We start from the raw sequence: 24,940 nt of genomic DNA, 5'->3' as shown, positions 1-24,940 counted from the left end.
CTTGGGGAGCCCACAGTAAGCAGCACAAATCAAAACTGCATTAATAGTTTTGATATTTTGAGAACAATATTCTTGTTATTATTTCTGTGTTGAACAACCTGGGTAACCACAGTTCCCCCTGTTGATGTACTTGCTTTGTGAATGAAACCAATAAATTTAATTTCATATGGAATGAACTTAATGAAAACAAGAAATGGATGTGTGGCCCTTCTTCCCCTTTGGTTTGCTGTCTTTTTTTCCAGAAATCTCTTTTCTGAATGGCCTTAATCTAATAGAATGCTGCTTTGGATAATAGCTCAGTCTCCATGGGGTGAAGGGGAGAAGGGTGCATTAACCTACATTAGCAGGCAGGAAAAACAAGGCAGTGCTGGCCCTGCAGAGCAGAGGAGGAGCCTTGGCTGGGCTGGGCTTTATTTCTATAGCTCAGACATGGGCAGGACACACCCTGGTTGTGCTCTGGCTTTGGTGACAGAGCCTGTGTGCACGTCTGGAGAGCATCCCTGTGACTGAGACTGCAGGAATTTAAATTGGGAGAGAGCAAATGAATTGTGGTGTCTGTTAACTTGTGAATTACTGGGCACTGTTACCTGGCCACTGCTGCTTAACTTACAAAGCAGGGAGAGAAGCCTGGCTGATGGGAGAAAATCAGCTCTTTGCTTGTAAGAAACACATATCTTTTCTTTTATGGCATTTTAGTTTTCATTATTTTTGAACTTCATTTTTAGGATTTTGTAGAACTGATTATCTTGAAAGAATTTAGATGAAATAATTTTAAAGCTTCACACAACTCCTCCCTAATTTAAACATGTGGTGCTAGCAGAAATAAGCGTCAGTGGCTGCTTCACTTTCTTCCCATGTTGTGAGCAGTCTGAGAATGATGTGATGTTCACATATTATTTCCCCTTGTACCTCATACCTGCTAGTCAAGGTTCTTGTAGAGCACTGACAGCTGGCTTTGTTCCCATATTTTTAATTTTTTTAGGTCTCCCTAGCCTGGTCTGCAGAGCACTGGGCGGTTGTTGCAGCTCGGTGTTCCCAGGTGAGGGAATGTTTGGTTTCTGAAGAACTCAGAGCTGTTATTTGTAAGAGCACCACGTGTGTTACATAAACAAATAACGTGACCTTTCAGACTCTGCCTCCATAATAACAGAGTAGCCCTGTAAAACTCACAGCAGTGCTTATCCACATCACAGTGCTCACTCAGGTTACAGGGGTTTCACAGTAGTCATTTCTGACAAATGGCTGTTGAGATCAAAGCCATTTCAAGCCAAAACAGACTATCAGATGCATTCAGTTTCTAGCTTTCAGAGCTAATTGTGATATAAATCAAGACAGAACTTAGGTGGTTTTTGATAATTTGTTACAGATAAATTGCTGTGGTATTCCATGTTGATCCTCTTCTTAAATGTGCAGTTTTAAATCCAGTAGAGCACAGAGCAAATATTGGTGACAAACTCAGCTGTGGCTTTGAGTGAATCTGTGCTACAAGGACATATTAAAGTAAGGAATTGTCTGAAGCAATTACTAAGGGATCACTGATGACTTGTGGCTTTACTCCTAGAGCAACATTAATTTATGAAAATGAAGCTCCCAGCATAAATGTGGTTTGATACTCCCTCATACCTGACTGTTAAATACTCTTTTTGTTTCTCTGCTGAACGTGATTTCATCACTGACTTCACACACAACTCCTGCAATTCAGATGTGACCCTGAAAACTGGGCTGACTTAATTGGGTAAAGTTAACTGCCTACTGATGGCCAGTGTGCAACACAAACCTTAGTAGAAAGGATAACGTTTTTACCCCTTTACGAGGGGTAGAGGAAAGCCTTTTTCCAAAGCTCCAGCTCTGTTTGGGTCTGTGACCCACAGACAAATCATTTTGACTGTGCCAGTCAACAATCCAGCTGGAGTTGTGAGTCAGAGTAACTGATAGCTGTGTTATCTGAGATAAAACTGCCACAGAAAGCTTCAATTTAAGGGAACCCAGCATTTAAACTTTACAGGGCTGAGCTGTTAAGGAAAGGTCAGTTTATGCCTTAGGCTGGAAAGAAAAAGGCAGTAGTTGGTTGGCGAACCTCCATCAGCGCTCGTCAGGCTCGTGCTGGAGTTTGGGGTTATTAATATTCAAAAGGATTTTTTCAGTCCTGATCTCCAGAGCACAACTGCTCATGACAGTTCTGAGGCCTGGATGGTATTTCAGAAATGCTGAGACTAACAGCACAAAAAGAGGGCTTTTGGGGAGATTCCACATATAACTAACATGTAACTTATTCATGTGCCATGAATAACTTATGGGGCACATTGAATATATGAGCTTATCTGCCTCCATTCTTGTTTGAAAGGGTATCAGATCTCTCATGGAAATTAATTTTCCAAAGGACCCATTTCAGACCCTGTGTGGAAACACAGTGCTTCAGACAGAGAGAGAGAGATGACAGAGGGTGATAACAGCAGGGATTTTAGAAGCTTTATATGCAATTTTTCCTGATGTGTTGGTATTTTGAGTATGCTAAAGCAAGAAAAATTGCATCCATTCTGACAATCTTCTAGTTAATTATAATCCATTTTGTAGTTTTCACCAGCTGGTACTATTGTTTTTGTAATACCTGGTAATGCTGGTACAGATATAAGCAAGTTCCTGAATTCTAAGGACATATATCTTAAAAAGCTCAGAATTTCCAGTGAAAAATATGTGTTTGTTTTGGCATTAACCTGAAAATAACTTTAATAACTTCCATGTTTCTTTTTTGGTGTGCATTTATATAGTATTTTAAAGTCTATATCCTGTAGTACAATAGAAATATGGTCACAGCAACTTCTGTGTTTTCTAAATAGGGCAGGATCCAGAGTCTCATCACAATGAATTTTAATTCATAATGAATATAATAAATTTGCAGAATCACTTTTTGGTACTGACATCTTACATAATTCAAAATAGTTGCAGTTCTAAATCAGCACGGCTCTGAAGTGGGGCACAAACGTAACAAATAATGGACTCAGTAATCCCCAGTGCCTCGAGCTACACAGTGTGGTACAGTCCTGACTGCATCCCTCACCATCCAAGGAGGAACATTCACTGGGATTTCACTGCAGAAATTTTATTTCAGATATTGAACACTGCTTCAGTACATAAAAACATGCTTATTTCTGTGTGTAGTTTCCAGGGCAAGCATGGGATGGCTGTTGCTGCAGAACCCATTCCTCCCTGCAGGAGCCGGTGGGGCGAAGCTCTGCTTCCCTAAGGTGCTAACTCCTCAGCAGGAGCACTGTCACTGTGGTATTTACTCACAGCCAAACCTGTTCTGCTGTTTTGCATCTCCAAAAATCCCAAACCTGGAGCTCTCCCAGCCTGAGACATCAGGATAAGCCAGGGCAGGGAATGGGAGCAGTTTGTGCCACGTTCCCATCGAAGGTTATGGACGCTGGACATGACCTTGCCTCCAGCACAGACTTGGTGTGGGACTTGTTCCAAGTGATCCTGCAATGGAATTGCTGCTCAGAATGGGCTGATGGGATGTGCAGCATTTCCCCAGGACTCGTGCAGGTGCTGCTGTTCTTCCCCTGTCACGCTGCAGATCGATGGATGCACTGGAGGAATAACCCCCCGTGTCCCCCAGGCTGGCAGCTCACCCTGAGCGTACATTTATACACAGGGGAGGGTGGGAGGCTGCTGCAGATGGGATCAGGGAGGGAATCCTGTTAGGGAGGTGTGTGTTGGCCTTGGTAAGGGCTTTGCTGGTGACAACTGAGGCAGTGTTGAGACAATAAGTCTGTAACACAGCAAGTGTTTAGATAATGTTATCTAAATGCTTGCTGCATTGTGAAACTGTTATCTTAGTGCTTTACTTCACTACTGGAAAAACATTAAAGGCAATTCATATGTATACAAAGTTTCCGTCTGTGCGTCTCATAATTTTTTAAAAATCCAACCAAATATGTGAGACAACAAATGGACTTAGAGATACCATTATTAAAGATCTGGTAGTTGTGGGAACTGATGTTCTGTTCCCTGCTCTTCTTTTTATTTCTTTGAGTTGGGGAAGAGAAAGAGATAACAAAATCAAGAGACAAGGAGTCATTGCCAAAGCAATATGATTTAATCTGCAGCTTGGCCTCCTGTATTCTTACTCTGTGCTATACAAAAACTAGTGACTTTGGGCAGAGATGTATAACCAGACATCAGTTTCCCTTGTTCATGAGCCAGCAGTGTGTTCACCTGAAGAAGTTGTTTCAGGTGCTGTGATACAGTGAAATAATTGCCCAGCTGGTTTCAGCTGGGTGTTCATTAGCCTTGGGACAAGCTCCAGCTGCTGGGCACTGTCAGTCCTCAGCTCTGTTCTGGCTCCAGTACACAGGGAATTCTGTATCCAGTGGGAAGGGTCCTTGCTTTCCAGGGATTGGTGTGTGGAGTGACAGAGCCCCGAGCAGGCTCCAGGCTGGTGTTTCCATGTTTCAGTGTGGATCTGTGTCTGGGGCCACAGCAGAGAGAACCTGGCTGTAGGGCTCCCATTCTGGTGCAGAAATGGGGGCTGGGTGCTCTTGGGAGGCTGTGGTGTCCAGAAAACTCTGGAATTGTCTCATGCCTGGAAATGCTTTTCTTTTAGCTTTAGTTGTGGTTGTCAATGTGTGATTTCCCTAAGGGCCAGAAAATGGCCTGGCCTTTTTTGTTTGCTGCTTCAGGTGCTCCTCTGCTCTCTTGGTGTGTGTGAGGAAGCTTTCTCTGCCACCACAGTGGCCTGGCAGGGCCCTGCAGCTCCTGCCTGGCCCATGCTGTGTCCTGGAGGATCTGGGTGCTCTGGGAGTGCATCCCTGCCCTCAGCTTAGGGAAGTTCCTAACTGGGAACTGGTACATTTAAACCCACTCTGCACTGGGACTGGGGCTCTGCCTTCTCTCAAGTCAAAGCAGGCAGCCTTTCTTCTCCTCCCTTGGTGGGAGCTTGTTCAAGTTCAGGCTTCCCTGGGGAGATTTCTTTCCAGAAGATTTAAGAAGAGGTGATTTCCATGGAAATTAACTGGACTGTTAATTTACTGTGGTGTTGGAGTGTTATTGGCTGTAGGGGTGTCCAGGTGCTGCCATCTCCTGCCCAAACCCCACTGTGACCTGCTCCTGTCCTGTTGCTTCAGCAGCTTTAAAGGAAAGTATTTACTTTGCTCTCACTTACTCTTCTATTTCAAATTTGCCTTTTGATGCCCTCTTTTTTGTAATCCACATCAAACAAGTGATTTGACAGTTTTCCTAATGCCTGTGCCTTGCTGCTGCCTCTTTTCTGACATCAGACTTGATGAAGCTATTTTGGGGTAACTGTGATTTGAGGGCTTTCAGATCCCAGTCTTAACTTTGAGGAGAATGTAAGCAGTGTACAATTTATTGGTCAGAAAATGCAATTAATCATACACAGTCAGTGGCTTTGTGGACAATTGCTTACAAAGTAAAGGAGAAACAAGAGGTTTGTCTGCAGCCCGGAGGGCAGAGCATGGCAGCTCTAGCTCCTCTGTGGAGAAATAAGTATTTTAAAAATGCTCAGCCTTGAAAATAGGATGGATATGTACAAATATAGGATTCTTAAATTTTCACTGTGTTTTTCTAAGGAACCTTTAGGGATCTGGCTCCCAACTGCACTTTCCAGGTGTGTCAGGAAGTTGCAGTGGTTGGGACAAAGCAAGCTTAGACACTGTGCACTGCATGGCAGCAAAGGGTTTTCAGGGAATGGGTTCAAGTCCTTAAAATAATAAGGATAAAATGCATACCATCAAACTACTGTTTCAATATCCCTCTAATAAGAAAAAGAATCAGTTGTGTTCAATTAGTTTTTTTTTGTAGGATCTTCTTCCCCAAATCCCAAAGTAATTGTTACTGGCAGTTTAATTTGCACATTTGTGGTATAATTTGAAATCTATAGGGGGCATTTTAACTTTATACAAGATGTACATTAGTACATACATTCCAAACTCTGTTAGGAATTGCACTATCTTGGCATTTTTTTCATGTAGAGTTTGAAAGCAGAACAGGTTCCACTGGGTATTTATCCAAACCTCCCAAAAAATGGAAACAACACCTGAATCCATCAGTTGTTCCCTTTTTCTGCCAATGTTGTGGAGTTTAAATGTAGTTGAGTTTTCATAATCTTCATCTGATTTTTTATATGTAAGTAAATGTAATGTTTTCTTTAAGTCATTTATACTAACTGAGGAATTGGCATTCATAAAGTTTATGGGAAGCCCTAAATATTACATTGCCAAGGTATTCAGCTACATTTTTAGGCATCTCAAAAGTTATTTGAGGTAATTAAGGTCCCAGAGGAAACACCTGAAAGACAGCTAATGTCAGCTGCAGGTGATTAGGTGTCAAAGTGAAGGCTTGATCTTTCTGTGTTACAGAGAAAAAGTACCTGTAGTACTTAAAAGGACACAGATCTTTTGTTACAGAAGGTTATTTGACATTGCTATTTCTTTGTATTTCTGTTAATAGATGCCTTTTATTTAAGCAGTTGTTTTAATTTTAGCACACAAGTCTCAGTGAAGGTAGTGGAGCTAAAAAAAAACCAACAGTTTTGTTCTCTGCTTTGGAAATGCTGACCTGCTGCACATGAACTCTATGCAGACATTATCCCCACTTGATCTTACACTAGATTTCTCATGGGGTTTTTATTTATTAAAACCTTCTTTATATTAAAGTTGTTCACGCTGTGTAAGGAAACTAATGGACTTTGTTTAAATGATTGGACTTTGCTGTAATTTTGTATTTCTTGTATGTGCAGAAATCCACTGTTCAGGGGGTTTTATTACATTAATTGATTTGCTTCTCTTCTTGGGGCAGGACAGAAATACCTGGAGTCTGACCCATTTTGTCCCATGTCCTGTTCCCTCCCTTCCCCCCATGTAACACAACAATCCCTTTACCACTTCATCACTGAGGACAGTGAAATTTCTTTCTTTAGTGAAAATTGGAACATAATGAAACCTTTTATTTAGTGGAATTATTGTTACAAAGTACTTCAGAATCGTGGATGGCAGCGCCAGGGAAGTGTGGCTGTTGCCTGTCCTTACAGTAACCTTTTCTCTCCAGATTTTTCTCAGCTGAACTTTTTCTTCTGGTCTCTTATTGTGGTAGGATTTGAGTCTCACAGAAGAGTAATTTGGGCTACATGATGAGAAGTTACTCTGCCCAATATGTGGAATCATTCAGAGATTTAGTGAGATTAGAGCAGCTCCCAGTTCTAGACCATCGGTGCCTTTGTTTAAAGCCAACTGGCAGCAGTAGCAGAGCAGTTGGTTGACTTAAACGCTGAAGTGAGATGGTTGTAATTGCCTCTGGTTTTTCCTCTTGGTGCAGGTAGTGAGAGCTGTGTGTAAAACACAGGTCCCGTTAGGGCTGGCCCTGTGCCAAAGCCAACACCCATAAAACTGAGCACACTCTTGAATTGGACAGGAAAATCTCTGCACACTTACTGCAGCTCTGTACATTTTTAGTTGATTAAAATGAGGATTAAAAGCATGAAGTGTGCTTTGTTTTCTTTTTTCTTGTGGCTTTGTAGCAAGGAATATTTAAGCAAATACTTTGCTGTGATGTGAGTCACTCTATGGGGGTAGAATGAAGTGAAAATATTTTCAATGCAGTTCATTTCAAGTTAAATTTGGTCAGCAGTGGCAAATCCATGGTTCACCTTAGGTTGCTGACAACTTTCTGTAACGTTCACGTGCTTTTATATTTTTTAATCAAAATTCTCATTAGATGTTATGCAAACATCTTTCCTATTCCTTTGTTTCTTTTCAGCTGGATCTCATTGTGGGGTTGTGATAGATGGGTAATGCGATGATTGACACTCACAATTAACAGACAAATATCATGGATATAGGTTAAGAAAAGTTGGTTTTTTTACCCCCTGAGTTGTTATCAAGGGACAGCCAGGGTTGGGATATTTGGGGGGGTCGGCTTGTCACTATGGTGACATCTGACCTCCAATCAAGATTTGAGAAAGTAAACTCCACCACTGGACAGTGAAGAAGGAGTTGATGGACAGAATTTTTGGGAGGGATTAAAAGGCAAAACCTCCATTGTGTGGGGGGGAGCACATGGTGGGGAAGATCCTTTGCTCCCAGCACCGTACCATTTTCTCTATTCAGTCTTCCGTTGTATTTTTGGTAAGGTTTAATAAACCTATCTAAATTTATGAAAAGTGAGTGGCTATTTCTCACAGGGTGAACTTTGAAGAATTTCTAAAGACCCATAATTTTACCCCTTGAATTCTGCTTAAAATCCCATTTATTTGTAATGAAACAAGTAGGAAAACACATCGATGAGACAGCTGCAAACATTGTCAGTTATTTGTCTGGTGACAGATCCCTCTGTTTACATGATTCCCGGCCAGGCAGTGAGCCTCAGGACAGGACAGGAGGGTGTGTGCTTGGCTTCGGAGCTCTGAATTTCCCTCCCGGATCCCATTAACACCGATAAATGTTTCCTTTTGTCTCCTCTGTCCTGCAGCGAGCACTTGTCGTGTGCCTTCACGTTCTTCCTGCACGGGGAGAGCAACGTGTGCACGAGCGTGGAGATCGCCCAGCACCAGCCCATCTACCTGATCACCGAGGAGCACATCCAGATGGCCCAGAACTCCCCCTCGCCCTTCCAAGGTACCGAGCGCCCGGGACATCGGCCCTGAGGGGGTGGTTCTCCAGAACTTGCTATCTGTTCATTGGTGGTAACCTTCCATGCCAAATGTCAAAAACGCCAATCACTCGTTTTTAAAATTCTAAAAGTTTAATAGTAATAAAGTGGTTATAAAAATAGTAATATAATTAGAGTAATAATAATTTGAACCATTTGAATTAGGACAATATGAGACAATAGACACAAACAGTTATGGACGTCTGGGTACTTTTTCTGGGCAGCATAAGCTGGAAAAGGGACCCACGTTAACAGAGGATTAACTCTTAAAAACATTAACCTGTTGCATATTCATACACCTCATACATGATGCATACATTCCATTCAAACAAAGGATTCTGTCTGACCATCGTCAGCTTCTTCCTCTGAATCCTAACGGTGCCTTCAAGCCTGAGCAAGGTGGGAAGAAGTTTGTTTCTTCTGATAATGCAGCAAGAAATTCTTTTTCTCTGAAAGATTTAGGTGTCCTGTGGCTGCTATCTGGCTGCGAGTCCTTTATTTAAAAAAAGTATCTTACATAGCATAGTTTCTATTTTAACATTATGTTATAACCTAAAACTATATTTAGCACACTGCTTAAGAGAATTAATATAGCATTACTTTCTAACACAACACATATAATATTCATTTAAATATTTGAGAAACACCAATCATAAATCAAACCAATGTGATTTGTTTTCACACCAAACAAATCAATAATTTCAGTTTAAAAAGACTTAGTATTTAAGAAAGTCAGTGCACACATGTGGTTTTCTGACATGGTCTCTTTGTGAATCCTATGTGGATGCAAATGCTGAGCTTATCTGGTTCAGGACTGCTTTTCATTCATACATTGGCAACTATTTAGTGGTTTATTTTAAAAACAAGGAGTGGTGGGTGTGAAAATGTAGCCGAAACAATTAAAAACTTTAAGTATCTGTGACTATTTATTTGCCACTGTAAGAAATTAAAATTTTACAGAATTAAGTTGATGGCTTAGTAAATTCATAATTCAGTTTTCATATGATGCTCTAAAAAAAAAAAGAAAAACATTAAGAATTTTGAGTCATTGCATTATGCTGTCTTTACTACAGTCTGAAATTATAATTTCAAAGCAATTAAAGCAAGAAATCTTAGTAAAGTTCAACACAGAATAAAAAAAACACCCAGAGACACATGAAATGATCATTTATAGAGACGTTAATTTATAGAAGCTTTATTGAAAACATTTTGTGTCTACATATAAAGCTTTGACAGAGGCTCAGGCACTTCAGTCATACATTTTATTTCAGTGAGCTGAATTCATGACTCAAATCAAATACAACTAAAAGTGAAATTGAGTCAGAATGGAAATACCTGTTGTTAAGAAAGTAATTTTCCTTGTTCGTTGTGACTCTTCTTTATGTATTATCTATTGTTTTTAAAGCTGAGAAGTCTCAAATGTCCCTGTCCTGTCTTCTTTCCATGAGTGCTCATCCCTGAATGCTGTTTCACTACACTGGGGTTGCTGGAATTTCATTCACAGTGGAAATGATGAACCCAAACTGCCACGGGGTACTGTGTTAGCTCAGGAGGGCTCAGTGCTCTGTGGGTTTGGATTCACACCTGCACTGGGTTTTGCAGTGGCTTTCCCTGGACCCTTCAGTGCTCAGGCAGAGGCAGAGCTGGAGCAGCCCTGCTGTGGGAGTGTTGCTCATTCTCCTGCCGTGCTGCTGAGTCCTTCAGGGCTGCTGTTTGTTGTGTTGCAGTGCTGGTGAGTCCTTATGGCCTGAACGGGACCCTGACGGGCCAGTCGTACAAGATGTCAGACCCTGCCACTCGGAAGCTGATGGAGGAGTGGCAGTACTTCTACCCCATGGTGCTGAAGAAAAAGGAAGGCATGAAAGAGGAGGAAGAGCTGGGCTATGACAACGATTTCCCTGTGGCAGTTGAAGTCATTGTTGGTAAGTTTCAATATTCTGCCTGAAGGATTATTTTCCTCCCCATGATTTGAAAAAAAAAGTCATCTAATTAATCAGAAAGAGCCATTATAATTTTCCTATATTCTCTTGTAGCTCTCTTGACACCAGAACATCTGAGTAGTTCTGTCGCCTCAAGCTTTTGTACTCCCTGTATCCCACATGCCATTATTCGCTGGATTGAGCTACTTGGTTCAGCTCTGTGCTGGTTACAGAGGGCTGGATGTATATTAGCATGGAAATCCTTAGCTCTTTGTATTTCAGATAATAAATTTTGTCAAATTGACATTGAAAACAAGTGGAAGTAGCTGTGGTTGCTGGATATTATCAGGTGTGTCTAAGACTTGTGGTTTTCCATCTCTCTGCAGGGGGTGTGAGGATGGTGTATCCTTCAGCCTTTGTTCTCATCTCCCAGAGTGACATCCCAGTGTCACAGAGCTCTGCCAGTGCTGCAGGCCACATAAATGTGGGACAGCAGGGGCTTGGAAGCGTGAAGGATCCTGTCAGTACCTGTGGGATGCCCCTGACTCCCCCCACCTCTCCAGAGCAGGCTGTTATGGGTAAGCAGTGGCCTGGGGAGATGGGCTCAGACTCTGGGTTTTGCTCAGCTCCTGGGGAGTGCATGTGTGAGCAGGGGCAGGGTAAAGGCAGGCAGGGGAGAGGAGGGTTGCGGGGGGACTTTGTAGGTGTGTGGTGAAGGGAAGCCAGTGCTGTGACCACCCCTTTACACAAAACAGGGTAAACTCAGTTCAGCTCCCCTTCCTGTAGGCACATCTGTGTGCAGTGCTGCAAAGCAACACAAACCTCTCACCACCGGGCAACCTTCTGCTTGAAAATTTTTGAACCTGTTGGGGAGCTCTTACTAAAATTCACAGAGCAATAGAAGTGTCAAAGACACAAAGGCCCTACAAGTTTCTGTGAGACTGTGCAGCCAGATGGGGCTAAAGAATCCTTGTTATGCCCTCATTGAGGAGCTCCCAAGCTTAGCCTTTATGGGATAGTTCTGTCACATCAACAGGGTCAGTCCTGGAATACCAGAGCCATTGAGGTTGGAACAGACCTCTAAGATCATCAAGTCCAACCTTTGAACCTTGATGCAAAGGCAAAGAGAACATGTCTGGATTCACTTGTCTGTGATTAGAGCCTATAGATGAAGACAATCAAAGTATTTAGTATTTACTGCTAATAAGTCAGAATATGAGATGTAAATTCACTTGGAATGGTGTTTTTCAAAGGAACTGAGAGTTAAAATAAGCAAGAAGCCAATTAATGACTAACTGAAGCAAGACAATCACCATTTAAATAACAATCTCTGTTCAAGTATTGATGCATATTTTAACGTGCTATTGTAGTTTTAAGATTTTCAAAACCCTGTTACACTTGTACAGTATTACAAGGGGGATTCTATTTTTGAATATTCATAAACTGTATTTTATGTAAAAGTGTTCATGTTGTCCAATCTGGCAGTCACAGCTTCTGTTTGATCTCTGCTATTGTTTGAGGGCAGCATGAATTTGTATCAGAGGGGTGCCTCTCCAGCAAACAATGAAACAATTCTTTTTTTATCAAAAACCATTTTAAAAGACTTTGAAAAACTGGAGAAATGGATTGGAAAAGCATGTCATGCAGTCCAGAATCACTAATGGGACCCATAACTGGATTAGTGTGAGGCACAGGAATAATACTTCAGTTCTGCCCAATACTGTTTAAAATGTGGCTTTAGTGCCATGTCCAGTTTGGAGCACCTAAAGATGTGGACAAAATGTCTGGAGTCCAAGAAAGAACAGTGAGAGTGATCCTGGATTTTACAAACAGGACCTCCAGGAAAAGATGGAGACAGAATTGAGGTGATTTAGTCTACAGAAGTGGAATTTCAAGGAGAAAAAGAATAGGCTTTTCTCTGCAAGCAGTATGTAATGAATCTAAACTGGAGCGAAGCAAAACTGGGTTAAACAGGAGGAACAACTTGCTCTGAGGAAGGATAATGAAATGTTGGAGGAAGTTGGCTGTTGGGAAGCTACAGAAGTTCCATTAGCAGATGGGTGATGGGTTTTGGGAGGTTTGGCGGGGGCATTTTGTAAGGCTGTTTTTAAGAAAAAGATTAGTTAAATTTGTTGATCCAGCTTTAAAGCAAGGACTGGACTAGATGATCTCTTCAGTTTTCTTTTAGTCACATTTTCCATGGTTGTGTCTAAAGTATGTAACAAAATAAATCATTGCTGGAACTGGAGAAGGGCACTTTTCACCAGTGGAACCAGTCTGGACTGCAGGGGTTGTGTGGTGGCCCCTGGTGGGGGCTGTGTCCTCCACTCACTGTACCATTACCTACCAGAGGTATCTCTCTGTGTTCCAGCACTGTGCCAGGGATGTTCATGGACAAAAATTAGTGTCAGTGTGTGAGAACAAAGTGGTTTTGCCTGCTGTGCAGTCTGTCTCCTGTTATGTTGTATATTGCTGTACTGTATAGTCTCAAAATATTACATAATAATGGAAAGCAATAATTAATGCATTCCAATGTACCTTGAAAACCCTGGTAGTTCCTTGGTTATCCTCTTGTGCCTCCTGTCCTTCCCTTCCCATCAGACTTATTCTTGTTTTCCTCCTGCTGTTGACACGTGATGCCTCTGTGTCCATGTGATGTTTGTCTATACATGCATTCCTTCTCCAAAGGAGGGCACATTTGCCAATTCTGAAGTTCTGACCTGTTTTTTTTTTGATTATCTGTCAAGTTCCCACTCGTTGGAGAACATTTGAAAGCCAGTGAAGTGCATGGTTAGAGGCACAAACCTCAGTATGGCCAGGGGTTTCCATGTTTGACTTTACAAAAAGATAATCAGGGAAGATCTAACTGGAGAAAGAAATAAAAACGTGAAGAATGAAAGAAGATGCAGGGTTAGGCAGCTTGTGCACCATTTCAGAAGTTGCGTTTTGCAAATCACCTGGTGGCAAGCAGCAGGATTCCCTGTTAGCTGCAGTGATGTGCAGCTCTGAGTCCCTTCAGCACTTCACACTTGAGGCTGCTTGGATTGCGTCAGCGGGAGGACGAAGTGTTCTGTACCCTGGCGTGACCTTGTGAAAATGCAGCAGATCCCTCCTGGCTGTTCCAGCCCAGAGCAGCGACTCCTGCCCGGGCCAGTGGACAAAAAGCTCCCTCTGCTGCTGCAGCTCGGCCTTGGCAAGATGGATGTGCTGGAGTTCAGTTCAGCTAAGCAGAAACACATTGCAGGGCAGGAAAAGAAGCATCTGCTTGTACAATAGCTGGTAAAAGCTGCTGCATCACAGGAAGGAATGGAGTGGAGAGAGTTTTCAGGCTCTCAAACATGTTGAAGTAATATCTTCATTTGTTATCTCTTTGATAACCACACAGAAAATACATACTGAGAATATCATATGCTGTGTTAATGGTGTATCTACTGGTGATAAGCTGTTGGAAATTTCTGTAGTAATGTAGATCTCAACTGGAAAATCTCACCAAAGCCAGTTTTGATTTTAATATTTCAGTTCAAGCATATTGTAAAGAAATGGCACAGAATCCCAGCGTGGTTTGAGTTGGAAAGGACATCAGCCTCAATCCCCCCTGCCATGGGCAGGGACATCTTCCACTATTCCAGGTTGCTCCATGTCCTGTCCAGCGTGGCCTTGGACACTGCCAGGGATGCAGAGGCAGCCACAGCTTCTCTGTGCCAGGGCCTGCCCACCCTCCCAGGGAACAATTCCTTACCAATCTTTCCCTGCCCTCTGGCAGTGGGAAGCCATTCCCTGTGTCCTGTCCCTTTGTTCCTTGTCCCAAGTCCCTGTCCAACCCAGAGTGGGCTCTGAGCTATCCCTGGAGCCTTCTCTTCCCCAGACTGAACACCCTCAGCTCTCCTAGCCTGTGTCTGTAGGAAAGCATCAGTGATCCATTCATTTCTTCAGTGAGGTTTAATATCAAGTATAAAGAACTGATATTGCTTTGAAATAGTCTACATAAATTATTAGTTTTCTTAATAGATGCTTTTAGGACCATCCATATTACAATAAATTTCATCTTTAAAGCAACTCACCAAAGACTATATAAATTCAAGTTTAACATACAGGATAATAATGAAAAAGCTCTATCTTCACTATTTCTTGGTGATGCAGTCCAGAGCTGTAGGGGCTATCTAAAGTACCTCCATTTATTAGGGAGTGTATTTTTTCTAGATACACAGAGATGCAGAATATACAGAGTGTATCACATCACATGGGGTGCAGTACTTGCACAACTCTATTGCCCATGCCTGTGGTACAACCCAGTGCCATCTTTGTTACCTCAAAGGACGTGTTGCTTTAAATATGTTTGTATGGATGCTCTGAGCATTCCCAGTGAATGTGAACATTGGTGTAGTCAGCAGCCTGCTAAGAGACTTCCAGGAAAAAATAACAAGTGACAATATGAAGAACAGTTCTGACATTAATGCTTTATTTCTCTTGCAGGAGAAAGTGGCTGCTCTCAGAGCAGCATCAGCCATCCAGCTGTGCAGGAGGGGACAGTCAGTGTCCACAGTCCAAAGAAAACAAGCAAGATTACTCCCAAATTTCACAACCGTATTGTTCACCGTGTGTGGAAGGAGTGCATCCTCAACAGGGCACAGTCCAAGTATGGCAGCAGTCCTCATGCTTTGCTTATTTATAACACATAATATACAGCTAAAATTGTCATAGTTTGCCTTATTGTTATTCTTTACAGGGTTCCTTTGCCACCAATCAGAGCTAATGATGCCAAACACCATTATCAAAGAAAATGTATTATTAAAGAAAATTTATCCCTCTGTTCAGCTGAGAACTCCTGACGCTTCCCATTGAATTTGCAGTTGTGTACCCTAATTGTGACAGTCCTTGAGGTCACACATCCATAGGTTGTGCCTTCAGCCAAGTGCTCTCAGATTTAGAGATGGCAGCTTCCATCTCCTGTTGTAGTTACTACACTGAAAGCTGGGTGGCTGCAGGACACATTGTATATATTTGATATTTAGGGCTCTAAGGGGAGTATATGTGAAACCTTACATGAGTTAGACTAAAATTTCAATTGACAAGAGTGTATAAATAGATGTTAGTATCATAGACCTTTAGTACTGGAGATTTAAAGTGTATCAGGGCATGGTGAGCCCTGAAATATTTATTTTTTCCTATATCCATGCAATTTCCTCATTTGGTATGTCAGACTAATTTCCAGAAACAGTTTAAATGGCTTTCCCCTTGTTTCTTGTGCTCGGACTCCAGACAGAGTTATCTGACAGAGAGCTGAGACCTTCCTCCTACATAAATCAAACTGTAAATTTAAGCAGTAGTGCAGGGATCTGCTGTCAATTTCGAAGGTCAGGTAGAAGGAAATAATTTATCTGAGGGGAACATTTATGAATTACGTACATTTTAAAAATTTTGTTCCTCAAAAGGTGGTGATTACTAAAATAATTTTCTCTTCTTCAGGAGGAGTCAAATTACAGCTGCAAATTTGGAGGAGGAAGTTCCTAACAATAGTGTTTCATGGGATTTTGTGGATCCAGTCCAAAGAGTCAGTTGTTCTTGTTCCAGGTGAGCTTTGAAGAGAATAAACATTTGTCATATTGTGAGAGCCCTGCTTAATTCAGATAGAAGTACACTTACAGAAGGGAGTTACCTCAGCTTTAGCTGAGACAAGAGGAAATTGTAATATCAAACCTGTGATCACATTTGGGGGATGAATCTGCATCTCAGCCCACTGTCACTTTCAGGATCCCAGTGGAAAAATGATGGTACTGGGGCCAGGATCACTCCAACAGTTCCCATTCATAAGGAACTCATTCTGCAGCTTTTCAGAGCTGTAACCTTTGGTTAAGTTGTTAAGGCTTGTGGTGAAGAGAGCAGGATCTTCCTAAGTTTGTGATCATCCTGGTATTTGGAGGAAGAGGAAAAACATACTGCAAATCACTTCATGTGCCTCTGGTTAATCTGCCATGGCACCAAACCCACAGAAGAGAATATGAAACCTTTGCAGCCTGGTCACCCTCTGTCACTGGATCAGAAAGAATTCGCAGTTCACTCACACAAACACTTTAGGAGGTTATTAAAGTTATCTGTCATCTTTGGGTGGTTAAAAGTCCAGAACTCCTCACTCAGGAAAGGCAAACCATCATCACCAATATGTTTAACCATTCTTAAAACTATCAGAGAGCTCTTACAGGGCTAGAAAAGGCCCCAATTTGCAGTGAAATAGTCCTGTGAAACACTTTTACTGAAATCCCAAGGTCACCATCTACTTGTAAGATAGGTGATAAAAGCACCTTGACCAAAAGAAGTTATTCCTTAAGGATGCAGTTCTTCTTTGTGTAGTCAGAGGAAGGGATGAAGGGGCTGTGCATCCTACAAGGGTGGAATGTTCAACCTGGAGACTCCCTGCTCTATCCCAAGTAAGAGGATTCTTTCTGCAGCTCTTCCCCCCTGATTATACACATTGTTTGCATTTATATACTCAAGAATTTGGAACAGATTAATGTTTTGTCAGAATGCCAAGTGTTTCCTGTGGAAAACTGAGGTCCAGCTTTGCCTGGAAAACAAGGGGATCAACAGTGGACAGTGGGAGCCTGGTTCTGTGGATAAGTTCAGCTGCACTTGGAATTTCACTCTGTCTGTTCATTCCTCCAGTGATAACTGCATCATGCTGGGGTTGGTAAACACAGCAACTGGGAAATGGAAACATTATCCTTAAAATGAAGGCAGTACCTGGTTTCAAACAGCAATAAGTACTTTGTGTGTAGCTGCAGAACCTGAGCAGCTACTGGCATATAGAAATTGTTTTAGTCATTTCTGTGCCCATTCCATGTACTGGATAAATGACAGGATGTGATCTTAGATCTGGAGTCTCAAAGGGCTGTCTGGTACTCAGCATCAAATTCAGTCTCCTGCAGACCCAGCTTGGTGTATGAGGAGCAGAATGTCTGAAATAATTCTCTGCAGTCAGTTAAAATACGGTGAATGATGGAGAATTAAGGCAATGAAATGTTACAAGAACATGCTTAAGGCAAATCTCCAGTTACCAGGGCATTAGCTGCACGTTAGGGTGATTGCAGGCACAGACCATCTGCTGCTGCAGGGAATCTGCAGCGTGTCCTGGGAACAGCAAAGCCCTGCAGAAAGCTGGGATAACCCCACACAGCCTGGATGCTTCCAGGGAACAGGGACAGCAAGCACAAAATGTTGTGTCTGAACCCATATACAGGGTTGGGTGTCTCCAATGTAGCCCACTTCACTTGTGATCATGTAGGTTATCTTTTTAAGTAAAAAGCACATTACATGTTTTGAAATGGGTTTTTGTTGTCCTGTTCTTGTTCATAAAATAGGAATGGAGTGATTCATTCTGAAATGGTGTTTATTTTTAAACAGGTTTCAATGTTAAGCACAAACACATCTTTCAATTTCTGTTTAGCTTAATAAAATCAAATAAACAGCTAAACAAAAAAACCTGAACAACAAAAAAGACCAGTAAAAGTATGGGCAGAGTTATATCCCTGTTGTCACATCGTTGGGAATCATCATGAGTATGATGAAAATACTTGTTAGCAGGACCTGAAACACTGAAATTCAATCCTGTGCTTCTCAGTCTCAAAGATACTGGATACAAAGTCAAAAATGCCACATGAAGCCAGTAATAAGATTGTATGTTACTGCATTATTTTGTTTTGAATATTTAAAAATATTTATTCAAACTTTCTCCATCAGGCAGAAATTAAAAGGCTGTTAAAATATCAGGAGCAGACGGGAGGGTTCTCAGGGCTGTTCTTTGCGTTTGCCTTTCCCCTGAGGTGGGTAACTGCCCGGAGCATGCAGTGAGTGCTTTCTCCTCCTCCTCCTCCTGCAGGCACAAGGTGTTCAAGCAGCGCTGCGCCGGTGCCTCGGGCCGGCCGCCCACGCTGCCCCAGCCCGGCTTCCCCGTGGGGACGGCGGCGGCCTCGGCACTGCCCCCTCCTGCCTCCTCAAAGCACAAAACCACCGAGCGGCAGGACAAGGGAGAGAAACTGCAGAAAAGGCCCCTGATGCCTTTCCACCATCGGCCCTCGGTGACTGAAGAGCTCTGCATGGAGCAGGAGGCGGCCGGGCAGAAGCTGGGCCTGGCCGGGATGGAGGCCGCCTTGGAAGTCCCCAGTTCCAGGAAATATGAGAAGCCGCTCCCGCTACCTGCTAGAAATGCAAGCAAGCAAATTAATATGAATCCTATGGATTCACCCCATTCCCCCACTTCCCCTCTGCCTCCCACCCTGAGCCCCCAGCCCAGAGGTCAGGAGGCAGAGAACCTGGACCCCCCTTCCGTTCCTGTGAACCCAGCACTCTACGGCAGCGGGCTGGAGCTGCAGCCGCTGCCCAGCTTAGATGACAGGACAGTCCTGGTGGGACAGAGGTTACCTCTGATGGCAGAGGTCAGTGAGACAGCCTTGTACTGTGGCATAACTCAGAGCAACGAGGCCGTGGACGTGTGGAGGACCTATAGTGTCCCTTCGAGTGACGACCCCGAGTTCCGGCCGCCGGAGCTGCCGTGTGAGAGGTATGATGGCAGGATGGAGATCAACCCCGACAGCACTGCACTGAAAAGGTGAGAGAGCACTCTGAGCAGGGGAGCTGGGCAGCTCTATTCATCACCAAACTCTGATTTCTGCTTTTCAACTGAGAAAGGCTAAGGCTTCACCATCACAGGTGCTGCAGAGAGCACCAAATAGTTAAATAGAAACACTCTAGTGCAGGATGCTTGCCTTTTCCATTTCTGGCTTTCTGCTGGACACTACAAAACTGATCACTTTGTAACCTATTTTTGTATTTTATGCTAGCCTAAAAATTACTGTAGCATTCTGATAATGCATTTTAAAAAATGCACCAGAGAGAGTAGTTAATGAAAATGTATAGGAAAAATTAATTGAGGAAGAGTTATTGAGTTAAAAGACTATTGGGTTTGATAATTACAATGGAGCTTGCTAGGCTGGAAAGGGTTTCAGCCTGAAAAACACAGGAAGGCTGGACTTCAAAGTGTTTTCATTTATACAGTGACAAAATTGATTCTTTCATTGTTCCAAAGTAGGTCTTAATACAGTAAGGTATTTAATGTTTAAATATATCCAATACATCCTTTATTTGAGGAAAAAAACATTTCTACTTGATCAAGGGGGATGGAGTGAGCTGTGTTTGTGACAGCTGCAAATCATGCTGTTTTTTTTTCATGTTGGCCTTGCTTGTTTATTTTCACTTCAGGCTCTTAGCACAACCTAATAAACGGTTTAAAATTTTGGAAGAGCAGAAACCAGTGCAGACCCTGAACTATCTTGACCCCTTGCCTCTACTACAACCCCCTGGAGAAGGCTGGGGGGACACCAGTGATCCTTACACCTTTGAAGATGGAGACATCAAGTACAGTTTCACTGTCAATAAAAAATGCAAACTTGGGGCTGAGAAAGATCCTTTGAAAAAGAACAAGGTAAGATGCAAATCCAGTCTTTGGCATTAATGATCTTGTGGGATTTATCCTGTGCACAGTGTTTGCTCTACAGCTCTCTGGAAGACACAAGTCTGTTCCATAAAACAAAATCAGACATGTATATATTTATATTTAATTTTTTAAAAAACTATTACTTTATATTATCATGTGCATGATGCTCCTTATGTATCTTATCCTCTATGGAGCTGTTTTGGTGTTTGGCTGTGCAAGTAAACATTCTAAAAGATGTTTTTCCTGGAGAATTTGAGGTGGTTAATTACCTGGACTGGCTGTCAGAGTTCAATTGATGTCCATGGAATCCTTTGTAAATCTTATATTCAACTCAGACCCCTGACTCTGGCTGGACATAGAAAAACATTTATTCTTACATAGCTTAAATTCATAGTCATGAAATCTCTTTGATTTTTTGTTTAGTCAGAAGATGGGATTGGTTCCAAGGAAATCCCCCCAACGGGTCATTCCACACCAGTTCCTGATGGAAAAGATGCCATGTCCATTTTCAGTTCTGCTCCTAAAACTGGTGAGTTACAGTTCTTTAATTCGATCTGCAAAGCAAAAATACCTATATGCCATAACATCTGGAGGGAAAAATCACATCTGAACTTTTGTCTGTAACATCAGAGCTACAGACAGTCCCAAGCTGGAAAAAACTTGATTTTCCTTGTCCTTTTTATGAAAACAATGATATATATTTTAGATATTAAATGAGCAGCAGCAGCTCCTTCCTTGTTTCTTGGCTGACCCTGGGTGGTTGCTGCTCAGCCTGCAAGGCTCCAGCAGGGCAGAGGGCTCAGTGCTGTGGGGCAGAGGTGCTGCTGTGCTGCTGCCCGTGCTGTGTTTCCCTGCCCGTGCTGTGTTTCCCTGCCCGTGCTCCGTTTCCCTGCCCGTGCTGAGTTTCCCTGCCCGTGCTCAGTTTCCCTGCCCGTACTCAGTTTCCCTCACTCTGCTCCCATTCATGCTGGCAGACCCGCGGCAGGAGGGCGCTGCCGGCAGGGCCGGCTCCGGCAGCCTCACCCAGGTCACCGACCTGGCCCCGTCCCTGCACGACCTCGACAACATCTTCGACAACTCCGACGAGGATGAGCTTGGGGTGAGTCCTTGTGGGGATGAGTGTTCTGTAGGCCAAGAAACAGGTTCCTAGTGGGAATGATTCTCCCTAAGAGATAGGAGAGAGTTTCCAGGTAGGCAGACTTGGATTTTAGCTAGGAAGGATTGCTGGCAAACAGAGAGATCTTCAGGAGATCCATCCTGCATGGACAGACTGTAAGGAGCTTCCATAGGGAGAGCCATGCAGTTGCTTTATAAATCCATTATATCTAGTCTGTGTCCTGGACTTCCATCAGAATTTTTTGTTTGAGAATTATGGTGGAAAAGATCCAAGTTTTATTAATTGGTGATGGGTTCTTTTACCTTGTCTGAGAACCTGCCCAAAGAAAAATAAATTCAACCTTACAGGATTCCAGTAATTCTCTGAGTCATGTTACCTCATGTTCCTCCAAGCACTTCATTTCAGTGCAAAGAGAAATAGTTGCTGCATGTTAGGAAATACAGAGGGAAGTGCAGATTTTTATCAGTTATGAGGGGCAGTAAATTGCCTGGGAAGGCAAAGATTTGGATAGTCACTATCTTTAAGCATATTCTAATACAACCATAATGATCCAGAAGGTAGTCTTAAAGTGACTGTTAGTAGATAACAGTGTTTAAAAGTCTTATGCCTTTTCTTGGCAGGACTTTATAAGTGCACCAATTTCCTTATGGTGGTTCCACACAAACTGCACTTCAGATGCCACAGTTAATATGCAAATCTACCAGAGGACTGTTCTGTCAAAATAAAAAATCCCTTTCTTCTCTGAAGTTGCCCTGGACAGCCCTAATGTTTTTCCTGCCTTAACATTTGCCTGTGTTGGGCTTACTCTGTGTCATATTCCCATTACTACCTTGAAGTAATCCAAACATGGAAATAAATAGAGCAGCCACATGCATTTCAAGCCCAGGGCTTGTGATAAAATTTTGAATATAATTTGTATGTGTATAGAACTATAAAAATGAATACTTATATGTATGCATCAATTTATGGGGGGATATATAGACAGGCAAATTTTTTTGTTGCTTTTAGTGTTGAAAGGGGAAAAAATCCAGACTCCTTGTGGGCAGCGGGTGGGGGAGTAGAAAAGCAGCCGTTGTGTTTGCTGTGCAGTGCCACCGAGAGGTGTCAGGCTGTGCTGACTGCAGCGTTTGGTGTTGCAGGCCGTGTCCCCAGCCCTGCGCTCCTCCAAGCTGCCGGCAGCGGGCTCCGAGGAGCGGCCCCTGGGCAAGGACGGCCGGACCGCGGTTCCCTATCCTCCCAGTGAGTACCGAGCTCCTCAGCCCACACCCCGCCCCTGGTCACTGCACAGCCCTGCAGGGGCTCCGGGCTCACTCAGGGGGCTCCTGTGCTAGCTTTTAATGACGGCAGTGGTAATACAGACATGGATTTTTAATGAGCCTGCTGATATGTGAGGTACTCTTCTGTTGACATTGTTGTCTTAGTCTGGAACTATGGGAGGGATTTGTTACAAATCTTCCTTTGGAAGCTTTCCCCTTTCTTCTCTGCTCACTGTTGGGCACTTCAGCCACTACCAAATCCCTCTTTAAGTATAAATCCTTCTACTTAACGAAATCGAAGAATTTAAAACCATGGCCATGATGATTCAACCTGTCTTGGAAGAAAATTGCATTGAACATTTGACAAATTAAAACTAAAATCACCTTCAGGGTTTAATCTGGATTTGGGAAAGGCATGATTAAAATCAAAATGCTGGGTTCTAATTGGAGGTATAGTGTAGACCTTTTATAGGTGGTTGTGGTAGTGATGCTTCTGCAGGCTCTTTACATGGACAAGGGAGGTGATGGGAGTGCAGGAAACTTCTGAAATTGTATGAAATTACATTAAAACAACAGGGCTTCTTTCTAAGGACTGCCAACAGCTGTTGGGAATGGTAACTTGTACTCCGAGGTTTGAGGGCTTTGCTGCATTTCTTGCACCCGACAGGAGAGGGCAGCCGGGGGGGTCGGGCTCTGCTCCCAGGGAACAGGGACAGGAGGAGAGGGAACGGCCTCAAGTGTGCCAGGGGAGGCTCAGGTTGGATACTGGGAAAATTCCTTCACTGAGAGGGTTGTAAAGCCCTGGCACAGCTGCCCAGGGCAGTGCTGCAGTCCCCATCTCTGGAGGGATTTACCAGCCCTGTGGATGTGGCACCTGGGGACATGGGTCAGTGGGGCCTTGGCAGTGCTGGGAGTGGTTGGAGTCGATGATCTCAGAGGGTTTTTCTGACCTGAACAGGTCTCTGATTCTACTGGTGTAGGTGGCATTTCTCTTGAGATGAAGGAGAAATGTGTCTGTGTTTGTGGGACAGGAGGAAGGTGAGAATTTTTGGTATAATAGTAACAAATCAAATTACAAATTACTTTGTGGTGAGAAGGAAAGAGGGTTTGATTTCTGTGGCCACTATAAGCAGAAATCCAATCTCTCTGCAAATCATTCTTTAATACCTTCTCATTAACTTCAGCTGGTAATGAGAACAAATTGAGGTGAAGAAAAAAACCAGTCTGAAGGAGATGAGTCAGAGTTTTATGGACCCATAAAAGCTGTGCTGATTTACTCAAATGTAGAAGTCTGAAGTATACAGAGATTGGATTTTGACAGGTTTAGTTGATCCATAGCTTTTTAAAATATGCAAAGCTTTTTCAAGCATGACACACATGAAAATGAATGATGATAGTTGCCTGTTGCTGTAGGGTTGGGGGATTTTTTGTAATTAAACTTTTTTATGAATCTGCACTGCAGAATTTTGCTAAGTGGAGTGAGCTGGAGGTGAGAAAATGATGTAGTGTGAAGTTAAACAGATACACTCCACTTGTAGCCGTGGCCTTGCCACCAGCTGTGGAGGCACAGCAGTGTCTGTGGGGAGCTGAAGTGCCTTGTACAGCATCATAAATTCCTACTGGCCACCCTTCATTTTCACCTTCCTCCCTGTCCCCTTCCAGTGCCTAAAGCACCTCTCTCTGCTGAGAAACAGCTGCCAGCCTGAACATTGTATTCCATACTAATGTTCATGGAAAAGAGTTTCTTCCATTCTGCTGAACTTTTTTTCAGCTTTAATTTATCCTGTATCTGGACAAGACTAAGGGCTTTTAAATTCAGATACTGAAAGAGTGGGGAAAAAAGAATATGGACAGAATGGGAATAATTCATAGCCCATTGTTTACTCTGCTGCTCCAGACTGTGAAGGACTGGGTTCAGCTGGGACAGCTATTACCAACAGAACTGCATTTTGAGAGGACTGCCCCTATTTGAGTGGTATCCCTTTGTCTAAAGAGTTCAGTAGTCTGACTGTGTCATCTCTGAGCACAAAAGCATCCCATGCAGGGCTGGCTCTGTTAAGGTAGAGTGGAGACACATCCTGAGGCTGCAGCATCCTACACAAATGTACTGTTAGTGCAGGTATTCATAGTCCATAGATAATTCTAATCCCATCTCTTATTTCTGCCTTTTTCTGTTTGTTTTTGAGAACAGTACTTCTTCTTACCTGTTGGGATTTCCACAACAGAGTGTTGGCCAGTCAGAAATCCATCTGTATTAATTTATGAATTTTCCATTATCTTTAGGCTGCAGATGTTACTGAGTATAAGGGTGTCCTTGTGTCCCATCAGCTTGGGTATGGAAATGGGATTGGGCATTAAATCTGTCCAAAAAAGTATCTAAGAGGAGACACTTGTGGGAATTCACCCTCCTCTAATTAGAGTGGTTAACCACTGATGGTTTTGTCCAGAGAGGATTTGTCCTAATTTAAGTCAGGAAAAGAAAGCATTTATGCTG

General features: G+C 42.9%; 1 protein-coding gene across 1 annotated transcript in view; it reads left to right on the top strand.

Annotated features, from left to right (window-relative positions):
* The window catches only part of MED13L (mediator complex subunit 13L), a 163,863-nt gene that overhangs the window by 109,564 nt on the left and 29,359 nt on the right, over window positions 1-24,940 (top strand). Inside the window, exons 5-14 of the mRNA XM_066562240.1 lie at window positions 8,488-8,633; window positions 10,395-10,589; window positions 10,973-11,164; window positions 15,060-15,222; window positions 16,053-16,157; window positions 18,460-19,188; window positions 19,839-20,061; window positions 20,497-20,602; window positions 21,048-21,172; window positions 22,330-22,429. Coding sequence (XP_066418337.1) covers window positions 8,488-8,633; window positions 10,395-10,589; window positions 10,973-11,164; window positions 15,060-15,222; window positions 16,053-16,157; window positions 18,460-19,188; window positions 19,839-20,061; window positions 20,497-20,602; window positions 21,048-21,172; window positions 22,330-22,429 — 2,084 coding nt within the window. The remainder of the gene's footprint in view (window positions 1-8,487; window positions 8,634-10,394; window positions 10,590-10,972; window positions 11,165-15,059; window positions 15,223-16,052; window positions 16,158-18,459; window positions 19,189-19,838; window positions 20,062-20,496; window positions 20,603-21,047; window positions 21,173-22,329; window positions 22,430-24,940) is intronic.

Source organism: Molothrus aeneus, chromosome 18, assembly GCF_037042795.1.
Source record: "Molothrus aeneus isolate 106 chromosome 18, BPBGC_Maene_1.0, whole genome shotgun sequence".
NCBI lineage: Eukaryota > Metazoa > Chordata > Aves > Passeriformes > Icteridae > Molothrus > Molothrus aeneus.
The sequence above is the reverse complement of the archived record's forward strand: the minus strand, read 5'-3'. Positions and strand labels throughout refer to the sequence as shown.